Source organism: Psammomys obesus, unplaced genomic scaffold, assembly GCF_907164565.1.
Source record: "Psammomys obesus unplaced genomic scaffold, mPsaObe1.curated_primary_1811, whole genome shotgun sequence".
NCBI classification, from domain to species: Eukaryota; Metazoa; Chordata; class Mammalia; order Rodentia; family Muridae; genus Psammomys; species Psammomys obesus.
In genome coordinates this window covers 3,915,919-3,935,894 of record NW_026592776.1, presented here as the reverse complement: position 1 = coordinate 3,935,894, position 19,976 = coordinate 3,915,919, and the positions used below count along the sequence as shown (strand labels likewise).

At 39.8% G+C, this 19,976-nt stretch overlaps 1 protein-coding gene across 1 annotated transcript; it reads right to left on the bottom strand.

The window, feature by feature from the left end:
- Positions 1-129: 129 nt before the first annotated feature.
- On the bottom strand, positions 130-18,991 carry Rbbp7 (RB binding protein 7, chromatin remodeling factor). Its single transcript, XM_055615709.1, has 12 exons — positions 18,657-18,991; positions 17,644-17,788; positions 10,659-10,804; positions 9,959-10,132; positions 8,299-8,414; positions 7,021-7,181; positions 6,172-6,298; positions 5,974-6,051; positions 4,945-5,021; positions 3,514-3,571; positions 1,292-1,402; positions 130-588 (listed from the first exon to the last, which is right to left on the bottom strand). The coding sequence occupies exons 1-12, from the start codon at positions 18,670-18,672 to the stop codon at positions 520-522; spliced, it is 1,278 nt and encodes a 425-aa protein (XP_055471684.1). The 5' UTR covers positions 18,673-18,991; the 3' UTR covers positions 130-519.
- Between the last annotated feature and the right edge of the window lie 985 nt (positions 18,992-19,976).

Here is a 19,976-nt window from a genome sequence, read left to right as displayed (position 1 = left end):
GTGTCCATGTGGCCTTAATTGTGTACAAATCTGAAGGAATAATTTTACCTATTTCTACCCAAAAAATGAGATATGGAAGCATGGACACACATCCACCCCTCCCCATCTTCTATAAGAACAAAACAAAACTTTATTTTAAAACTTTATTTCTGCAAAGCCAATCAAGAAGTGTTGGAAGGAAAAAGTGTAAAAGTTATCCTTGCATATTTGGGAACTTCAGCAAGCACTTAACAGTTTGAGAAAATGAGGGCTTAAAACAGTTGAATCAAAGGCAATACCCAGCAATGTGTATCTTAAAACAATAATGATGCCTCTCTTAAGCAACATTCCTTTTTCTCCCCAAATAGCTACAGTATGATACAGTATGCAACAGCTCACTTGAAAGTGCTAGAATCAGAGGGTAAAGAATGCCATAAGCCATCCCACTTACATTTCCTACTATACAATGACATTTTGGCGCTTGATAAATCAAGCATTCATATAGCAATACATTCAGTAGAAACACCTCATACTTTGGGTTTAAGATCCTTGTCCCTCCAGTTCCGATGTCGTGACATCTGACTCTTCATCATTGTAAATATTTTCAGCCTGGAGATAACAACCAAATAAATTCACAGGTAAAAATAGATTTTATATCGGTGACTCTACATCTTAAAATTTACTGTCAATGTGTTTCAGTGGCAGGTACCCTTTAAATTATTTGCCAATATGTAGTTACCTAGGACAGTCACGCACACACTATTTAGTTGCTGTTCAGCAAAGGCATCTTCTTGAAAACAACAATTAACTCAGAACCTTAGAAATGCCAAATATTTAGTGTTTTTTGTAAGAGTTTAGCATCATTTGCACACTTAATACTTCCTTCTCATACCCTCAAGGTGTGACAGCACTGATGCCAGAGACCAGTATGTCTACATGTCAAGATCCCAGCTAACAGTGCAATGATAAATGTTGAACAGACACTGCATGTTTATATGAATGTGAATAAAATGGTATTGAGCTAAACTTTACTAGGTTGTTAAAAAGGAAAAGGTTTAACAAATTATTATTACTATTGTGACACATGTGTGCAAATGTGGAGGTCAGGAGACAACTCTGTGATCTTTCCTTCTACTTTTATATAGGTTTCAGGCATAGATCATATGTTTTATGAGCCATCTTGTAGGCTCAAAAGGTTAAACTGTTCCCATCTTAAAACTTTAATAGTCACTCACCTAAATAATAAAATATTTATTACATCCTATCACCAGTGAAATGGTTATACAGGAATTACAAAAAAATTTCAACTCACCATCTGCCATATCTGCATGATGTTATCTTCAGACACTGAGCAAATGACCCAAGGTTCATTGGGGTTCCAACTGAAGTCTGAAATCTTGGCAGTGTGTCCTCCATGAATAAACTTAATAATAAAAAAAAAGTCTTGGTTTCATATCCTTTCCTATTCTAAGACTTCCAAGACTTTGAAATACTTTAGACCATTTTTTTTTTGGCTGTCCCACAATTTAAGAGGTAGAGTGGCACGAGCTCTATATAATGTATTCCTACCCACAATATTCTGAAATCTTCTGAACTTTCAGAAAAAAGACTAGAATACTACAGCAAACACCTGTAAACTGCCCACACATTCAAATGTCTCAGCAAGTTATTCATATCTTAAGTTGCAGGTAGGATATTTCATCCTGAGGTTCTCTGGCCTCTGCCCATAACATTTTCTTTTAAATATGCTACCCCTTCCAAACTGAGTACAATGTATATTAACCAAGCATTTCCAACATGTCTGGTCATGTATTTTTCCATGAACCTGACTGAGGAAGCTCCCTGGTTCTCTGGCCCTTTCACAGTAGCCTCTCCTTAATGTTCCCATGTCATAATATAGTGACATGGGACTAAAATGAAGTACCAAGACTTGCAGTGGCCAATGAACTTTACCAAGGAATAGTAAAGGAATCTTACTTTCTACAAAAGACTACCTTATAAAACCGTACCATACCTAATATTCTTCATACTAACAAAGTTTGACTTTAACTAAGTTTTCTGCCAATTAGGTTGTATTTAATCTAAATGAATTCCCTAATTATTTTATCAGTTAAAAAACAGATGAGCAGACTTAGATGGGGTTACACCTAAATAATCGCACTTGAGACTGAGGCCTAGGGCTACAGAGTCATCTCAAAAAAGAAAAGAAAAAAGGAAACAATCTCCACATAAGTGAAATGCTAAACAGTTTTATAAATGAACACTCTTTCATGTTTTTTTCTTTCCCAGGGTGGGGGTGGGGAAAGTTCTTGCTCTGTAGACCAGGTTCAAACCCATGACTCTCCCTTAGCTTTTATCCATTCAACTGCCTCTCTAGGTGATAATTTACTACACTTAAATAAATGCCCTTTGACTTCAAGCTTTCTTACGAACACAGCAAAATCCTAATAGATTTTTAAAAAGATTTATTTTAACTATATGGGTATGTGTCACTATGTACATTTGAGTACAGTGCCCATGGAAGCCAGATATGTCACATCCCTCTGGCCATTGTGAGTCAGTTACCTGGCATGAGGACTGGGAACTGAACTCTGATCCTCTGCCAAGAGCAGTAGGTATTTTTAACTGCTGAGCTATCTATCTCTTTAGCCCCCTAATGGTTTTCCTTAAGGACTTTAAAATTACTGCAAATGCGTAATATATAAAGAGAAAACTAGCTGTAGACAAAGGCCTTCCTGGAAATACTTTAAAAGGCATGAAGGCTTTGATTCACAAACAGGACTTCAGAAAAAGTCAGCCTCAAAATATTTAGATGCCACCATCTGGTTACGTAAGTTTACTGAGAAATTTTACTCCCCCTTTCCCATCAGAATAAAATATACACATAAAACACACACACACACACACACACACACACACACACACACACACACACACACACACACTTCCCCCATGTGGCTTCAAAAGTCATGGCCTTCATGTGTGAGCCTCCTGGGTTGTAGGCTTATTCTTTAAGCAGTAATGACAAACACCGAACATCCTGGTCATCTAAAACTCCTTATCATCCTGATTTCTGTCTGGAACTGCTAGGCACAGAAGTCTTAGGGGCTAGGGAGCTTACAAAGTGGGAGTCAGTGAACACCTGTGTCTTGGGGTTACTCTCAAAGGTTATCTTTAAGATTTTAAATAAATATTCAGTCAAGTGCTAATTTAAACATGTTAGAGAGATAATGGCCAAATGATTTGAGGAAACAAATGTTGAACAATTAAGAGACAAAGAACCATTACTAAGCCTGGCATGTTTCACAGAAAGGTGATTACAACTTTTCCATCCTCACTGAAACATTTCCAAAAACCTTCTGGGCCTCCATTTACTATTTTTGATAAATGCCAGAGCCTAATCACAAAGAACTCCTAGAATTCTTTTTTTTTTTTTTATCTCATTGGCAAGCTAAAACTTGAAGCTCTGACCTATTCCTTCAATAGACTAATGAGAAATAATTCAGAATGCATAATATTTAATCTAATGCATACCAGGAGTTCTGGAGGCCCATCTTCTGCATCCTCTGCTGACTGTTCTTCTCCAATTTTACTACAAGAAAGAACATGAAGCTTTCATTACTCAAGTCTTATTGCATGATGTTTTATCAACCCGTAAAGTATTTCTCTATATGAAGCACTCAGGAAAAGTGGTTCTCAACCTATGAATTACCATCCTTTATGATCCATTCTTTCACAGCAGTTGCCTAAGACCATCTGAAAATAGATTTTTACATTACAATCCGTAACAGCAGCAAAGCTACAGTTAAAAAATAGCAATGAAAGTAACTATAATTGGGGTCACCATGATATGAGTGAGGAACTGTATTAAAGGGCCACAGCATTAGGAAGTTTGAGAACTGATTTAGGATTTACTTATTTTTATTTATTTTCAGTTTTTTTTTTCAGACAGGGTTCTCTTTGCAGCTTTGGCTGTCCAGGACTCACTTTGTAGACCAGGCTAGCCTCAAACTTGCAGAGATCCCCTTGGCTCTGCCTCTCAGAGTGCTGGGATTATAGGCATGTGCCACTGCGCCCAGCTTGGTAGATTTTTTTTATTACTGTATTATGAATTGTTTATTTCCTGGAAATGGGCTAAAGCCACTCAATTAAAGCTGTAAAACGAAGCAATACTGCTTATAATAAACATTAGCTCAAAATTTCTCCAATATTTTAACTGTGGCTTTAAATGCATTAGAATTAAAAGGAAAACACAAATACAAAAATATACATAATTAATGTGCACCCTCTATACTCTTTAAGCCTTTTGCTTTCCAGCAGTGAAATACAAATTACACATCAGTAATATGAATTTGTCTAAAGACACAGAATCTCTATAATGAAATCTGGTACCCTCTTCTGGCATGCAGGTGTACATGCAGGAAGAACACTATACATAAACAGTTAATATTTTAATGTTTGTGTTGCTGGAGACTGACCCCACAGTCTTTGTATGCTAGCTCTACCACTGAGCTATATCCCTAGTCATTTGTAGCAAAAGGATATTTTAATTGCAAAGCACATAACACAGAGTTTTACACTTGAGCAACAACAAAACTCAGGGCTAGAGAGGTAGCTCAGAAGTTAAGAGCACTTGCTGCTCCTGCATTACAGGGCTTTATTTCCCAGCAGCCACATAGTGCTATCCATGTACGACTACTCCTAATTCCAGTTTCAGGGATCTGATGCCCTCTTCTGCTGTGAAGCACCTGGCATATATTATGCTGAACACACATACACACAGGCAAAACACTCATACAAAATGCATGAGCCATTTCTGTTATTTGCTGTTTTACCTCTGCATTACATAACAGAAAGTCTTACATAAAATTTATTGAAGTTAGATTAACAAATTGCTTTCCTGGTTTATGTAAACTGTAAGATTAGCACATTTATGCAGTACCTTGTTACCAGACCCTATATTACCTTAAATCCCACACATTCAGGCGGCGATCAGTACCACTTGAGGCCAGAATAGTTTCATTATGTGGAGACCAGTGAACCTAGCAATAAATATTTTGAGATTTTATTTGAGAGTCCTCTGTTCCTTACTTTGCAGTTATCATTCTAATCCATATTTCTTTACCTCACATTCTGTATCCACTTCTCAGCCTAGAGATCTCACTGTCCGAGGCTCTCAAGTGAACCCTACACCAAGCCTCCTTAATAGTACTAAATGAGGCACTTTGTGCTTATTTTACCACTGAGCTACATCCCCCAAGTCTGTAAGTACTCTCTCAAAAGGATCCAGCTTCTTAAGCCCAGGAAGTCAAATTCTCTAGTACTTAAGAAATCAGGTCTTGTATCACCTGGGAGGCAGAGGCAGTGGAGGCCAGCCTGGTCTACAGAAGACAGCCAGAGCTACATAGAGAATCACTGTCTTGAAAAATCAAAAACAAACCAAAACAAAAACAACAACAACAGAAACCTCAGGTAGGAACTCTTGAAAACTTTTCAGGGCCATAAAACCTTTAAAACTATTTAGCCTATCCTATCCAAACCTATAACCTCTGTTCTAAAACCATGTATAAGACCATTTTACTAGTGCATCCACCACAATGGCATTTTTAACTGAAGAATCCTTGAAGGTGTACTTCTGGACTGAGCAAGCCTTCCAAAACAATGGCAGCAACAAAAATCCACATCCTAAGAGTTTCATATAGTAGATTCAAGAGGAACTTTTTCAGAAGAAATTAACATCCAAACCCAACCAAAAAAAAAAAAAAAAAGACTTAAAATTTCTCCCCTTTTATAAAGTCACTGACATAATAAAGACTTCTAAAAACCGGGCTGGCAAGACAACTTAAAGAATAGAAGTGCTTGCCACAAAACAACCTGACAATTTGAGTTCAGTCACCAATTGATCCCAAGGAAGTAGGATAAAATTTACTCCCAGAAAGTATCCTCTAACGTCCTTCCCCATATCTGCCTCAGCATGCATATACTCACACATACCTGAAAAATTTCATCCTTGTGTGATTCGAAGGTATGGAGTTTCAGTTTTAGATTACGCAGGTCCCATAAAGCTACAGTCTATGGAGAAGAAACCAAACAAAAATGACTTCTATACTTAATGTACAATCTTTAAAATGCCTATTAAAGTACAAAACAACCTTGGTAAACACAAAAAAGAAAAGAAACAAACAATGAAACCTTATCTGCAGAGCCAGTTGCTAGAATGAACTCGCTGTAGGGATTGAATGAGAGGCAGTTGACCTCAGCAGTGTGTGCATCCACCAAATGGCTTGGCTTAGAAGTGGTATTGGATCTGGTGTCCCATCTGAAACAGAGGGACAAGGTATATATACCAGCACCTACAGCTCCAAACACTTGGCTTAAGAGAGGTTATTCCTTTCTGTACAAATTCTGATGTGCTCACCCATTCACAAGTACACAAACTATATACTGTCCGCAATTTGGGCCTTTGTCTACTAAATGACATATTTTAAACTTCTACATAATGCTATTACTTCTAGTTCCTTTTTATTGGATTTCTATCTTAATTACATACTATTTTAAGTGTACACAAAATAAAGACTACAGGATGTAATTTTTTTTACCTGTAATTAGCATTGCCAAATTTCAGTATATCGCTCTTGTCTCAGTAGTATAGTAGTTACTTATGAAACATGAAGTATTCAGTAATTTTAATGCAGCTCCATGGCCACATGGAAATACTCTCCTTTACCGATCTCTAGTCAGTTAACTCTGGATCACAAATTTAGAATTTGTCACTGTTCAAGAATTTTCCTTCACATTTACGTAAACATTTTTCTTCCTTTTTAATAAAACAATACACTGTTTTTCCATATATATAGCAAAGTAAGGCTTGTATAAAAACTACATATATGCAGCTGACTGTATATTAAGTATACCTCACCAGAAACTATTTCTCACTTTAAAACCATACATAACTTTCAAGAAATAGAATTCAATCAGTCTACCAATCACTGGTGGTCATCCAGATCACCCATTAAGTTTCCACTGAGCATTCCATCTTACATCATAAGTTTCTGATCATCAGCAACAGATCCAAACAAGGACTCATGCAGCAGATGCCAGGCCACATCCTCTACAACAGCTGAGTGGCCAGTAAAGATTGCTTTAGCATCCACAATTTTGCCTTCCTTTGGTCCTGCATTTATATCCCATAGGCAAACAGTCTAAGGAAAAAGGAAAAAATAAAACCTATGAAAACGCCAGATTTAAAAGCTACCATCTTATTTAGGAACATATCACCCCCCCCCCAAAAAAATATAGACAACTGCTATTATGATTGCCAACCAAAACTAAATGGTTAAGATCCTACTGTTGAAGACAGCACATCCTATGGTTGCAGAACAGAAATCAAGCTAGAACTGAGCCAGAAGCTTTTATTACTTGCTGGCTAGCCCTCCTGGTGCCACAGGTGCTATGCTGGTAGCTGGGGTAGAAAGATCATTAACAATCTTATTCCGCTCTGGACTCTGCATACCAAGGCAGTATGTGCACACTGGTGTTACAGTGGCAAGACTGTTGGAGAACACATCACTTTCTTATTTGGATTTGAGATGCCCATTCCATAAGAGGGAATCTGGTATTGTAAAACTGTCAGAGCCAAAAGTTTAGGAGGCCATCGACCATAGTGAGTTAGTTACAGCTGTTACTAGTAAAAGGGAAGCAAGGAGTAACTGCTTAAAATCTAAGGAATTTCACCTTGGAACACCTAATAATAATAATCTAAAATTAGTGGCAATAGATATACAACTTTTGAACAAAATAAAACCCATCAACTTTTACACAAATAATAAATGAAAAGGTTAATCTGGCAGTCTTCTTTTAAAAAATGGTTTAGTAAACCCCCAATCTTCAAAAGAGCTTTGCTAAATCATTAAGACTCTAACAGAGTAGTCTGACAGAAAATATTAACACAACAATCTATAGAATTTTATTAGAAAAATTTCTATCTCGACTGAGATCCTTTAGCTTAGATCTGTCTGTGACATTTTCACTCTCAATTTAAGACACAGCAATTGGGGGCTGGAGAGATGGCTCAGAGGTTACGAGCACTGGTTGTTCTTCCAAAGGTCCTGAGTTCAATTCCCAGCAACCACATGGTCACTCACAACCATCTATAATGAGCTCTGGTACCCTCTTTTGGCATACAGTCAGAATATTGTATAAATAATAAATACATAACCTTAAAAAATAAATAATCTTTAAAAAGACACAGCCACTAAAAACAAAACAACAAAAACAAAAACAGAACAAAACAAACAAACAAACAAACATGGTTCTTACATGGTCATCAGATGCACTCAGGAGATGTCCACTCAAATTAGAATTCCAGGAAAGACCATAGCCTTCCTTTTGGTGACCTCTTAGTCTAAGATCAGGATTACACTCTCCACTTGGATCTAAGAGAAAAAGGAAACACATTAACCACCAAGTTATCTGTTTATCAGAATTTGTAAGAGCCCTAACAGCAATTATACAAAAACAAGGACTACAGCTAATCCACAAGTGCTTTGATTGGTTTTGGAAAAAAAGAAAACTTAACGCCATCACCAATACAGAAATCTTGAGAACTACAGCTATTTCCATTAAAACTGTGTAATAGCAACCCCACCTTATCTCAACCTAAGGCAAGCTTTAGAAATATATCTACCATAGGAGGTCAGGTTACTCATTCAGTTCTTGAATATCCCTTGGCCAACCTTTCAGAATGTAACATGCTCAGAGCAGTGAAGGCATGCTGTAGCAACTTGTTGTAAGGTCATTTTTTCAAGGATTCATCTAACTTCATTATTGAAGCTGTTGGATTTCATTACTGTAAGTGTACACATAGCCTACGGACAAGATTTTCAATAGAAACTCCAGACCCTGGGCTGAGGCCAGATTTCGCTGGACAGTCACTTACCATATATTCCTGTGGTTTTCTACTGTACAAAGAACATGTCCTGTTTGACCCCAAAAAGGAAGTACTCAGAAACCTGTTTGTGTACCCTCTGGAGACCTATCTACCTAACGGACAAGTTGTCCTTTCTGCTTCTGCTCTGGAAACTTTGCTGTAATAAAAACACACTGCAAGTATAACCTGCTGTTAGGTTCTAGCAAATTACTAACTTGAAGGTGTCTATGGGATCCCTCAATTTTGTAAAAGAGTTACACAGCATACTACTTTAGTTTTTAAATTGTTTTGGGTACAGGTGTTTGGCCTATCTGTATATCTGCGTACAACATACATACATGGTACACACAAAGGCCCAGAGTTAGAGTGCTGTAAGCTGTCATGTGGGTGCTGGGAATCAAACCAAGGTCCTCTAAAGAACAGCTAAGGTTCTTAACTGCTGCTGAGCCATCTCTCCAATGTTCAGAGTACAGCACGTTAAATGATTTTTAAAATATTATCATCTCAAATCAAGAAAGATGTATAACTTCTTTAGGAGTACAGATTTTAGTACGTTTATCCCATCTTACATGTCTAATAACCACTTATGAGTGAGTATATCCCATGTGTGTCTTTCTGCTTCTGGGTTACCTCACTCAAGATGATCTTTTCTAGTTCCCACTATTTGCCTGCAAATTTCATGATTTCCTGGTTTTTAATAGCTGAGTAGTATTCTATTGTGTAGATGTACCATAATTTCTGTATCCATTCCTCCATTGAGGGACATCTGGGTTGTTTCCAGATTCTGGCTATTACAAACAGAGCTGCTACGAACATTATGCAGCCAGTCCTGATAGGCTAGGGTCAGACAGAAGGGGAGGAGGTCCTTCCCTATTAATGGACGAGGGGAGGGGCATAGGGAGAGAAGAGGGAAGAGTGGGATTGTGAAGAGATGAGGGAGGGGGCCCCACCTGGGATACAAAATGAATAAATTGTAATAAATAATACTAATTAATAAGAAATGTAAAAAGAAACATGTTTAAGCAATGGCCTGGCTTTATTATTACGTACCTGGTTTAGCGGGGTGTTTTGTATAGTCAAAAACCAATACATCAGAAGATGGTGTTTTTGTGGCAATGATGTGAGGGTTCTGTGGCATATAACGAGCACGGTTTACTTCTCCTTCATGATTAATTTTAATTTCACATTCAATTTTTCCTGTTACAGAACCAAAGCCACCAAATTCTAATGTGAGGAAACATAAAACACACACACTCAGAATTAAAACTCAGAAGTCATTTAGTTCAATAAACCCAATATTTTTACCTTGACAGAATAGAACACAAATTGAGGAAAAAGAAAATCTCTAAAATACAGGTTACCTGCTTGATGGAATTTATTCTCAAAGCCCATTTGAATTATATGAATAGCTATCTCATGTTAATAGTCAGTTCTACCTTGGATATAAAAATATTTTTAAACTAGTCTTTTTAGTTAAGACCTGATTATTCACAAAATTTTCACCTTCCACACCATTTGTATAGTTTTTCTTCTCATTCTTGATTGCTAAGTAACATTTTAAACATACCATAATGTGCTTAACCAATTCCCCATGAACCACCTGTTTTGCAACAGATCCTAGATTTCAGTCCTATAAATGTTACTGCGAAAACCTATTGCTAAGCCAAAAGCTAACAATGTAAATTTTTAATATATATTCTAAGAGGAATACCCCCCTTGACATCAATATTGAAATATGTAGTATACCCACCTCCCTTGTCACTGTCACAATGGGAAGCATCAAACTGTGCATCATCATTGGGAATATGAACACGAGCAACCACCAGATGATTCTGCTCATCAGATGTGTGAGTGCCCAGCACAAGCCAATGAAGGGCATAATCCTTTCCTTCTGGTCTGTTTAGGAGAAAAAAAAGTCACACTAATCCTGTAACAAATTCAGTGTGGTTCCCTCAAAATACATTAAAATCTCTTTAATTACCAACCTTATTATACCATACGTTCAAATATAAGAAAACATTCTATATGAAGAGAGTTTAGGGTTTTGTTTTGTTTTCTTTTTGTAAGACAGGATTTCTCTGTGTAGCCTACACTGTATATCCTGGAATCACTTTGCAGCCCTTTGTAGGACTTATCACAGCCTCTGTCTCCCTGAACGCGGAGATTATAGGCCTGCACCACCATGCTCAGCTGTGTTTAGGTCCCTTCCCCCTTGAAGAGTCATCTTCCTTGTCCTCAATTATCATTTTGAATGCTACTTTTCCTACAGCAGCACTAAAGACAGTAGATCTGACTCACCAAACACAGCAACATCTATCTACATAGCAATCCATCACTGATTCTACACTCATATATCTCAACTTCCTACTCAAATTATACCTCAGACTATTGACCCAGTTTAATAAAGCTGACGTTTTAATATGCTAGACATTTCTGTTTTTCCAGTAAAATGGAATAAGTAAAGCATTAAATAAGGAAAAATGGGTTTTATGTCCTGGTTCAAACTAAAACTAGCTATATGTAAGTGTTTAAAGCACAACTCTCTCCAATCTCATTTTCTTTACCTAAAAAATAGGTTAAGTGCAAATGGCATAACATAAAACCATTTATTTGTGTTTATGATGCCTATGGAATGAAGATTCTCAAAGTAAGTGTTTTTATTACCTTGTTCTATGGAAATTCACCAGGAAGCTGTAGAACTTGCCAGTGCCTCTTGGGACCATGGTTCAAACAGCAATTTTTGCACTGCTACATATCAACAATGCTTTCTCATTTATCTTATATACAACAGCAATTTTCAACTTTGCTCTATAATCCCACAGGGAAGCAGGGCTCTAGGTCCCAACATCAGACAAGTTAGGTCATTTATCTGTTTGTTCCTAAATTTCACTTGTATGAAGAAACCAGTGACTTTTAGTAACAACCAAAAAAGGGTTGGAGATTATGTCTCTGCATGTCATTTAGTAATAACTTAGAAAATTAAGTTCTCTCAGGTTAAAAGTTTATGATAAAATAGAACATACACAACTGCTGAACAGAATAGGTAAAGACGTGGCTGAGCAACAGTAACATTAGGGGGTAGGTATTAGTAGATGACATGTACAGTTAGCCAAAAATATGATATGGCTTGGAGTGAGGACAGGAATATGCACTTATTTTTTTACTCAGCAAAAATAACAGAAATTTTAGGCTCTAGCTGGGTGGCCTACCTCTATAATCTCAACTATTCACGCCACTAAAGGAGGAAGATCACAAATTATGGACTGACAGAACCATGCAGTGAGTTCAAGACCAGTGTGTACAACTAAGTAGAGACCCTGACTCAAAACAAAAATGGTATTGGGAATATAGTACATTTAACTCTGATGTATGAAACCCTGGGCTCAGTCTCTAGTGTTGGAGAATGGGGGGGGGGACCCTTAAAAATGTACTTTAGAACTAGAACAAGTTAAGATCTTTAGAAAACAGCAGCTTAAAAAAATGAAAGAGATGTTAATTATATGCCATAAGGGACTTGTTTTGGGAGAGAAAACAAAAAGTGACTATTTTTAATAGGGTTAAGTAGGAAAAAACAGAAAAGTATAATAAAGCGGATAGTTTAGTTTATCACAGGACTTTTCTAAGCACTTTACCAGCTAAACTGGGGGAATCTTAAAATTCTAGTTTCACGTGACTTAATTATCACATAAAGATTATTTTACTCTTTATAAGAATCTCTATCTCCATTGCTATAAACAAAACCTACTCCACACAATGGTGGCACACACCTTTAATACCAGCACTTGGGAGGCAGAGGCAGTTGGATCTAAGTTTGAGGCCAGCATAGTCTACAGAGCGAGTTCCAAGAAATCCAGAGGTGCACAAAGAAACTCTCAAGAAACAAAAAACCAAGCCAAAACAAACAAACAAAAAAACCACCAACCCACTTTCCCAAACGTATGATCTCATTTTCCTCAATACTAGACACAAAGGAACTGATGGTAAAACAAATCTATCTAAACTAGGCATGGTGATGTACATCTTTAATCCCATTACACTTCATGGCTGAGGCAGTTTGATCTCTGGGGGTTAGAGGACCCCCTCACTGGTCTATACAATATGGTCCAGGTCAGCCAGAGCTACACAGTAAAATAGACCTTATTTACCTCAAGTTTAAAAAGAACCCATCTATCTTTAGTAACAGAATCCTTTCACCAAGTAACTGCACTGCTAAGAAACTGACACAAAAATATGCTCTATTACAAGACTTTCCAGCAGTACTGTTTGTAGCAGCAAAAGATCAGAAACAACCTAAATAATCATAAAAAAGGAAACAGTGACATAAACTGTATTCATAAATAGAATTGTGTGGTATCTTTATAAATGGGTATGTGTCAGCATATTGGTAGTAGAGTCTCCAATATATTCTTGTTTGGAGAGACTGGGTTTATGTAACCCTGGCTGTTCTAGAATTTATGTAGAGTAAGCTGTCCTCAAACTCAAAGAGATCCTGCTGCCTCTGCCTTCTAAGCACTGAGATTTAAGTTGTGTGCCACCACAACTGGCTTTCTAATAGATTCTTCATAAAAACTTAAGTCAATAACTTCCTACCATAAAACATAATTCCCAGGAACTGAAAGTCAGAGGTCATCTTTGACTGCATAGTGGACCTGAAGTCAGTTGGTCTCAAAAAATAAACAATCCAACAAAGCCAGGTCTTGTAGGGCAGCCTTGTAATCCTAGTTACTCAGAAAGTGAGGCAGGAGGATTCCATGTTCAAGGACACCTCTAGCAACTGAGACTTTATTTAAAATGAAACCTGTGGTTGCCAGGTGCAGGGTGCAGGGGTACACACCTGTAATCCCAGCACTCAAGTAGGTAGATCTCTGTAAGTTCAAGGCCAGCCTGGTCTATAAAGCAGATCCAGGACAGCAAAGGTTGCACAGAGAAACGGTTTTGAAAAAAAACCAAACAAACAAAAAAGAAGAAAGAAAAAATAAAGAAAAGAGAAAAACTTGTGTATTTGTTAAGCCTAAGAATAATGCTTGGTAGTAGAGTACTTGAATAACAATCTTTGAGGCCCTGGATTCAAAAAAAGGTGGGGAGAGGAAGGTAAATGTACTTCAGTATTCCGTAAAGATGGACAAGAAATTGTAATGTGCCTCTGCTAGGGGGAATTAGGAATTACCAGCCTTGAAGCTTATTCTCCACACCATATACTTTTGTACTGACTGTTAAGAAATTATTTATAAATTTTAAAAAGCTAAATTAATTATTTGGATAAGTCCAAGTAATCATTAGAAAGTATGTTAAATACAGGCAGAAGGATTCGAGGCAAAGTGGGGTCTTGTTACTCAAAGGCAGGCATTCTGTAAAATCAGCCAACATTTCCACTATTGTATATGGTGATAAACCCAGGCCTTCACTTCATACCTTCAAAATGAAACCCCACAAAGCAGTCCTCAATATTCAATAATTCATGGGCTTTGTGTTTTCTTATTAATATCCAAGCCTCTGAAAAACCCCACAATTTTAGTTCACAATTTCTTTGTATACAAGTAATACTTTTAGGCAGAGCATGGTGGTGCATGCCTTTAATCCCAGTCCTTGGGAGGCTGAGTAAGACCCACTTAGTCTGCAATACCAAGTTCTAGAATAGCAAGAGTGGAAACCCTGTTTCAAAAAAATTTTACTTTCTAACTTATATATTTATCTTTGGTTAAATTCCTAAATGTTAATCTGACAATGAGTCTAATCCTCAGAACTCACAAACTGACTCCTAGAAGTTGTCCTCTGACCTACGTAACATCCTACGATGTATCCATCCCCCATGTTAAAAAAAAAAAAAAAAAGGTAACCTGTCTGTGCTGAGGGTAACATACAAAACTAACAGCTGAGCATCTCTAACCCAAAATGCTCCAATATCTGATATTTGTTGAATGCTGACACAAGGCTATAGATGGAAAATTCCATGCCTGACCTCATGTGACTGTTTAATCAAAGGTGGAATTGAAAATACAGTGTAAAATCATTTTTAGGCTATATATAGACTTGAGTCCCATCCTCAAGACAGCACATTAATTATATGCAAATAAAATTCTACATAATGCAGACTCTGGTCCCAAGCACTACATAAAATAATAAAAACTGAACATCCCTTATGTAGTATTAAATAATATAGACTGAATATTCCTTAATACATCATAGGTAAAATAAAAACAGTTTTTACTAGGTTTGGTAACACAAGCCTTTAATGCCAGCCAGCACTCTGGAGGCAGAGACAAGCAGATCTCAGGTTTTAAGCTAGTCAGGGCTATATAATGAGACTATGTCTAAAGGAAAAAAAGCCTTCATTGAAGTCCAAATAAAGCGCTATTTCAACACTTAAAAGTTATTTCTGACCAGGATGGGCATAGTAGCACACACTTTTGATCCCAGCACTTTGGAAGCAGAGGAGGAGTGTAACAGTTCCAGGCTAGCCTTATGGACACAATGAGTTCCAGGCCAGCCAGGGCTACACAGTAAGACCCTGTCTTTAAAAAAAGTTAAAAACAGGGTATGTTGTCACTAAACTGTTTTTACTTTACACAAGTAGAATAAAAACTACTGTGCAGGACCTTAATTTCCTCCAAATGTATGTAGGCCGGTACTAACATCTTCAGTTATCTGTAGATAAGACAACTAAAGGAGACCAAGTCTAAACAACCTGCCTTAACAACAAAGCTAATAAACAAAGGCCAAGATTCAAACAGGTCTCTGACATTGAAGTCCCCACTCTTACTGTTACGCTGAAGTAAAAAATATTTTTAAAAAACACAAACTGTTAATTTTTAATGAGAAAACAAAAAGACAAATGCAATTATATCCCAAAGAACCTGAATACTCTTGTGTACAGGTTCATTTTTTTTTTGTTTTCGTTTTTATTCTTTAAGCATATGAATGTTTTCCCTGCTTGTGTGTCTGGTCATCACGTGAATGTCCCATGCCTGCATCATAAGTAAGGAAAGAGCATCAGATCCCCTAGAACCTCAATTACAGACACCAGGTGGGTGCTTAAAATCAAAACCAGGTACTCTGGAGTAGCAAGTACTCTTAACCACTGAACTTTCTCTCTGGCCCTTTGTTGTTTTCTTTCTTTCTTTTCCTTAAGCAGAGCCTTGCCAGGTGGCAGTGGTATACACCTTTAATCCCAGAACTCCTGAGGCAGAGGTAGGCGACTTTCTGGGAGTTCAAGGCCAGCCAGGTTTACAAAGCAAGTCCAAAACAGCCAGAGCACTGTTAGACAGAGAAACCACCTTGAAAAACAAAGTAAGAATATTACTTAGGTCTATAAATTGGAATTACAGTCATACACCACCACACAAGCTCAATCTATTTTTTTTATACTATTCACTTACTCATTGTGTGTGAATAACTATGTCTGCAACAGTGTACATCAGAAGACAACTCAAGCCCTTAGGCTTGGAAGAAAGTGCCTTTACCATGCTGGGCTACCTTGCTAGCCTTCAGTCTATTTTAGAATCTGTTCAAAGACACTTTAGCCACAAAGCACATGCCTACCATGCTGAGGCTCTGGGTTTGACCCACCTCCAGTGTTGAAAAAAAAAGAAATCATTGCCTATAAGCCCCCATTATTAAGCCATTCAAGGCTCTTCTCACATCTGTACATTTACATTTTTAAAATGAACTTTTCAGATAAAAATAACCTGCAAATAAAAAAAAAATCAGAGTTTTAAGACAGTCCTCGTCTGTTAAATTGGTGTTCATGTATGGAATCTAGCCATTTTAAGTGATTTTACTTAAAACTGGCTTTCTTTTACAACTGATCACAAAATCTTCCTTGTATATTAGTTGCATTTAATCTTAATTATAGGCTCACAATACAAAAATTATTCAATACACTTTTAAGGTATGTGACCATATTCCTATTAGAAAAGATGCATGTCTATATGATAAAGGCAGTCTAATGCAGGCGCTGCCTTGATTCTGGAGCTAACCGGTTTGGGTTGGTTGAGTCCCGGTTTGTAAGCCATTCAATCACCAGTAGTGTGCGCTTGAGCAGAACACATAACTTCTCAGCCCTTTTAGTTGTTGGTAATCTAGGGTAAAATGTACCACAATCGTAGTTCTGTTATAAGGCTTAAACTCCTCAGATGTGTCCGGTACTATTCTAAGTGCTCAGTAAATATCAGCAATTATGCCAGACAAACACTACAAATATTCAAGAAAAGCATGTCACAAGAATCTCAATCTGAATTCCATACTGAAACCAAATCATTCTTTCTCTGGTCAACTATTGCCAAATTCTTTCCCCCTTTATTAATAATTAAATATATAATATACATATATTCACATTTTAAAGTGTCATACACATGTTGTGTTCAGTTACCAAAATTGCATCAAGCCATAATAGCTTTTGTTATGTATTATTTACTATCAAGTTTGAAAGTAATGTATTCATCTGGAGCCCAGAGATGCTGGTCTAATACAATACAGCCCATGGAATGACAAAATACTGAGCATTTCCTAAAAACATCACCAGTATCACAATAGATTCTTTTCTCCCCTCAACAAACTTCTACGATAGAAAACACCTCAAAAATCTTAAAATTTGAACATAAAAAACCACTTGATACCTCACCCACAGCCTAACTGATTACACATTTATGTTCTGTGTGTAAAATAACAAAAGAAACCTAGAAAATTTTACACGGTACTTAAATCTACACGAAATTAAAGTTGCTAGAAACCCTTACTTAGTCACTTCAGGAAGCCACTGAACGGTAAGACTGGGCCACTGAAGAGCATGGGTCATAACCAGGTCATACAGAAACGGTGTATTCTTCTTCCAGATTTTATATTCTTCGTTGATGACACGCTCCTCCACAGTATCTTCAAACACTGAAATTCGGAGAAAGCCCACAATTAAGTGGCTGAGAACGATCGAAGTTAAACTATAGATACGGATACTGGAGGTCACCTCGACAGCCACACCTTACCTAGTCTTTCATTTTACCTATTACACGCACACCAACTGCTCTTCCAGAAAGTGAAGATAAATACGAACACCAGGAAGCTTTTTCACCTCCACTTTCAAGAGCAGTTTCCCTTGCCGTTTACTGAATTGGGGTCGTTAACTGCATTAACATCGGGATTTTTCAGCCTTTTAGAGCTTGTTCGCACCTGTTCTAAGACGACCACTATTGTAAAAGGGCGCCACGACCCACCCGGATAGACAAATCCACGTGTAGCAGAACCCCCACAGGCCTGCTTCCTCCATCTCCACTTCGGAGCAGGTCCCAGCTCCCACCACGCCAGCAGCGGCAGCCATAGTCCGGCAGCCTCCAGAGCCTCCCCACCCCCACCCCGTCTCCCAACATGGACATGGGCCGCGACCCCCCAGGCGGACGACAAACACGCGCACGAAACGATCCGCGCCACTTACTTCTCCGCAGCGACCGCCTGCGCCCCCGAGCCAAGGGCGCGGGAGGGAGCTAGGCCGCGCGCGCGCGCGGAGAGGGGAGAGAAAAAAAGGGGGAGAGGGCCTACTCCTCGGGCCCGCGCCCGGCTCCGGAAGTGCTCGCAGCCCTCAGGGAGCAGGCCCCGTCCCGCGCAGGGCCCCCTCGAAACGCGCGCCCAGCCTCGAGCCCAGCCCCGCCCCCTGCTCCTCAGGCCAATTCGCGCCTTTCGTCGACGCGTGCCGCGCGGCCTCGCGCGCCCGCCGCCCACCGCAAGCCCCGGCGCGCGCCGCCAGGCAGGGCCTCCTTACTCTCTTTACTCGCCATCTTGCGTCGGGTCGTTCGGGCCCCCTTTACCGCCTCGGACTTCTCGCACTAGCCAAGAGCAGCCCGTTTGCAGGCGCTCCTGCCTTGCCCAGGCACGTCACGCACTCCCGAGCTCCGGAAGCCTGAGTTTGCTCTGGCGGTCTGGGTGCTGCCCAGCCGCCGCGTCGTTCTCTTCAGCCTCCTCCCCGCTCACGGGTACCGAGGTCTGAGACGCGCTCGCTTGCTCTCCCTCTCTCTCTCTCGCTCTCTCCAAACTTGGAACCAGACTTTTTAACCCGCGCCTCTCAGCCCGCCCAGGCAGCTGAGCGCAAGCGCATCCGCCCTGGGAAACCGGAGAGGCGGTGGAGAGGCGGGTCTGGAAGCCAACGGCTCGGCTGCCCGACCAATCGCGTGCGACGGGCGGGTCTTACGCGCTCTCCGGAGGCGGGCTTCTCGTGAGTGGGTGGGGCGTTCCGCGGCAGGAAGTCAGTGAGGCGCAGGCGCGAGGCATCGCTCGACCCTCCCCGGGCTGGCCGCGGGGGCGGATGGGGCCGCGCGGGGGTGGGGCGGATGAGAGCGCGGTGTGCTGGCTACGCGGGGGCTGCGAGCCCCAAGGCCGAGAAGCCTGGGGCCCGCGGGGCGTGGTTGCTTGAAGCAGCAGCGGTGGCGGGGTTGAGAGGGGGCAGGGAAGCTGCAGCCGCCTTAGCAAAGCAAAATCTCAGAGCTAGCAAGGAAAATGGTTTGCTATTCTCGAGAGATTACAGTGCCCTCAAAATCTCCCACATAATCACGGACATGCAGTTTTCTTGTCCCCACAAAAGGCTCCCACCCAACCGTTGCGAGGGCCCAGTCGAGCCATGGTGACGTTTATCTTAAGAGAAAGGGGACTTTAGGAGAGACTGTGGGTGTTTTTTTCTGCATGAACTGGGGTCGGCCTTTTAGCCTAAACGTAAGGCCTATGATGGCACAGGCCTCCAGTCTGCCCATGGCTTAAAACTGACTAAAGTGACTTGTTTGTTCGCCTTAACATACATTTGCGTCCTGAACATACTGGTTTGTTGGCTTCTTGCAGCAAGGGATTTTGTGCCTGCCCAGGCTTCCCTATCTCAGTTCCTGCCTAGGCCCCTGCTGAGTCATGTCACCTGAAGGGGTCCCATCTTGACCCCACCGCTGGCTGGCTGAACTGGAGAGTGCTGGGCTGAGCAAATCCAGGCCGCATAACTAAGCTCTGCTTTTCTGTGAAGCATTTTAGTCCTGAGGGTGTGGGAGGGGTTGGGGGAGTCGAAGAGAAAGAGAGCCACAAGATCCAAAGGGATCAGGAGAAA

Bases quoted from the DNA above. Each gene is read 5' to 3' on its own strand.
- Rbbp7 (XM_055615709.1), bottom strand. The intron at 7,182-8,298 runs GTAAGAACCATG...CTTTTTCCTTAG, and splicing joins TGAGTGCATCTGATGACCAT to ACTGTTTGCCTATGGGATAT. The intron at 589-1,291 runs GTGAGTTGAAAT...TGTTATCTCCAG, and splicing joins TCATGCAGATATGGCAGATG to GCTGAAAATATTTACAATGA.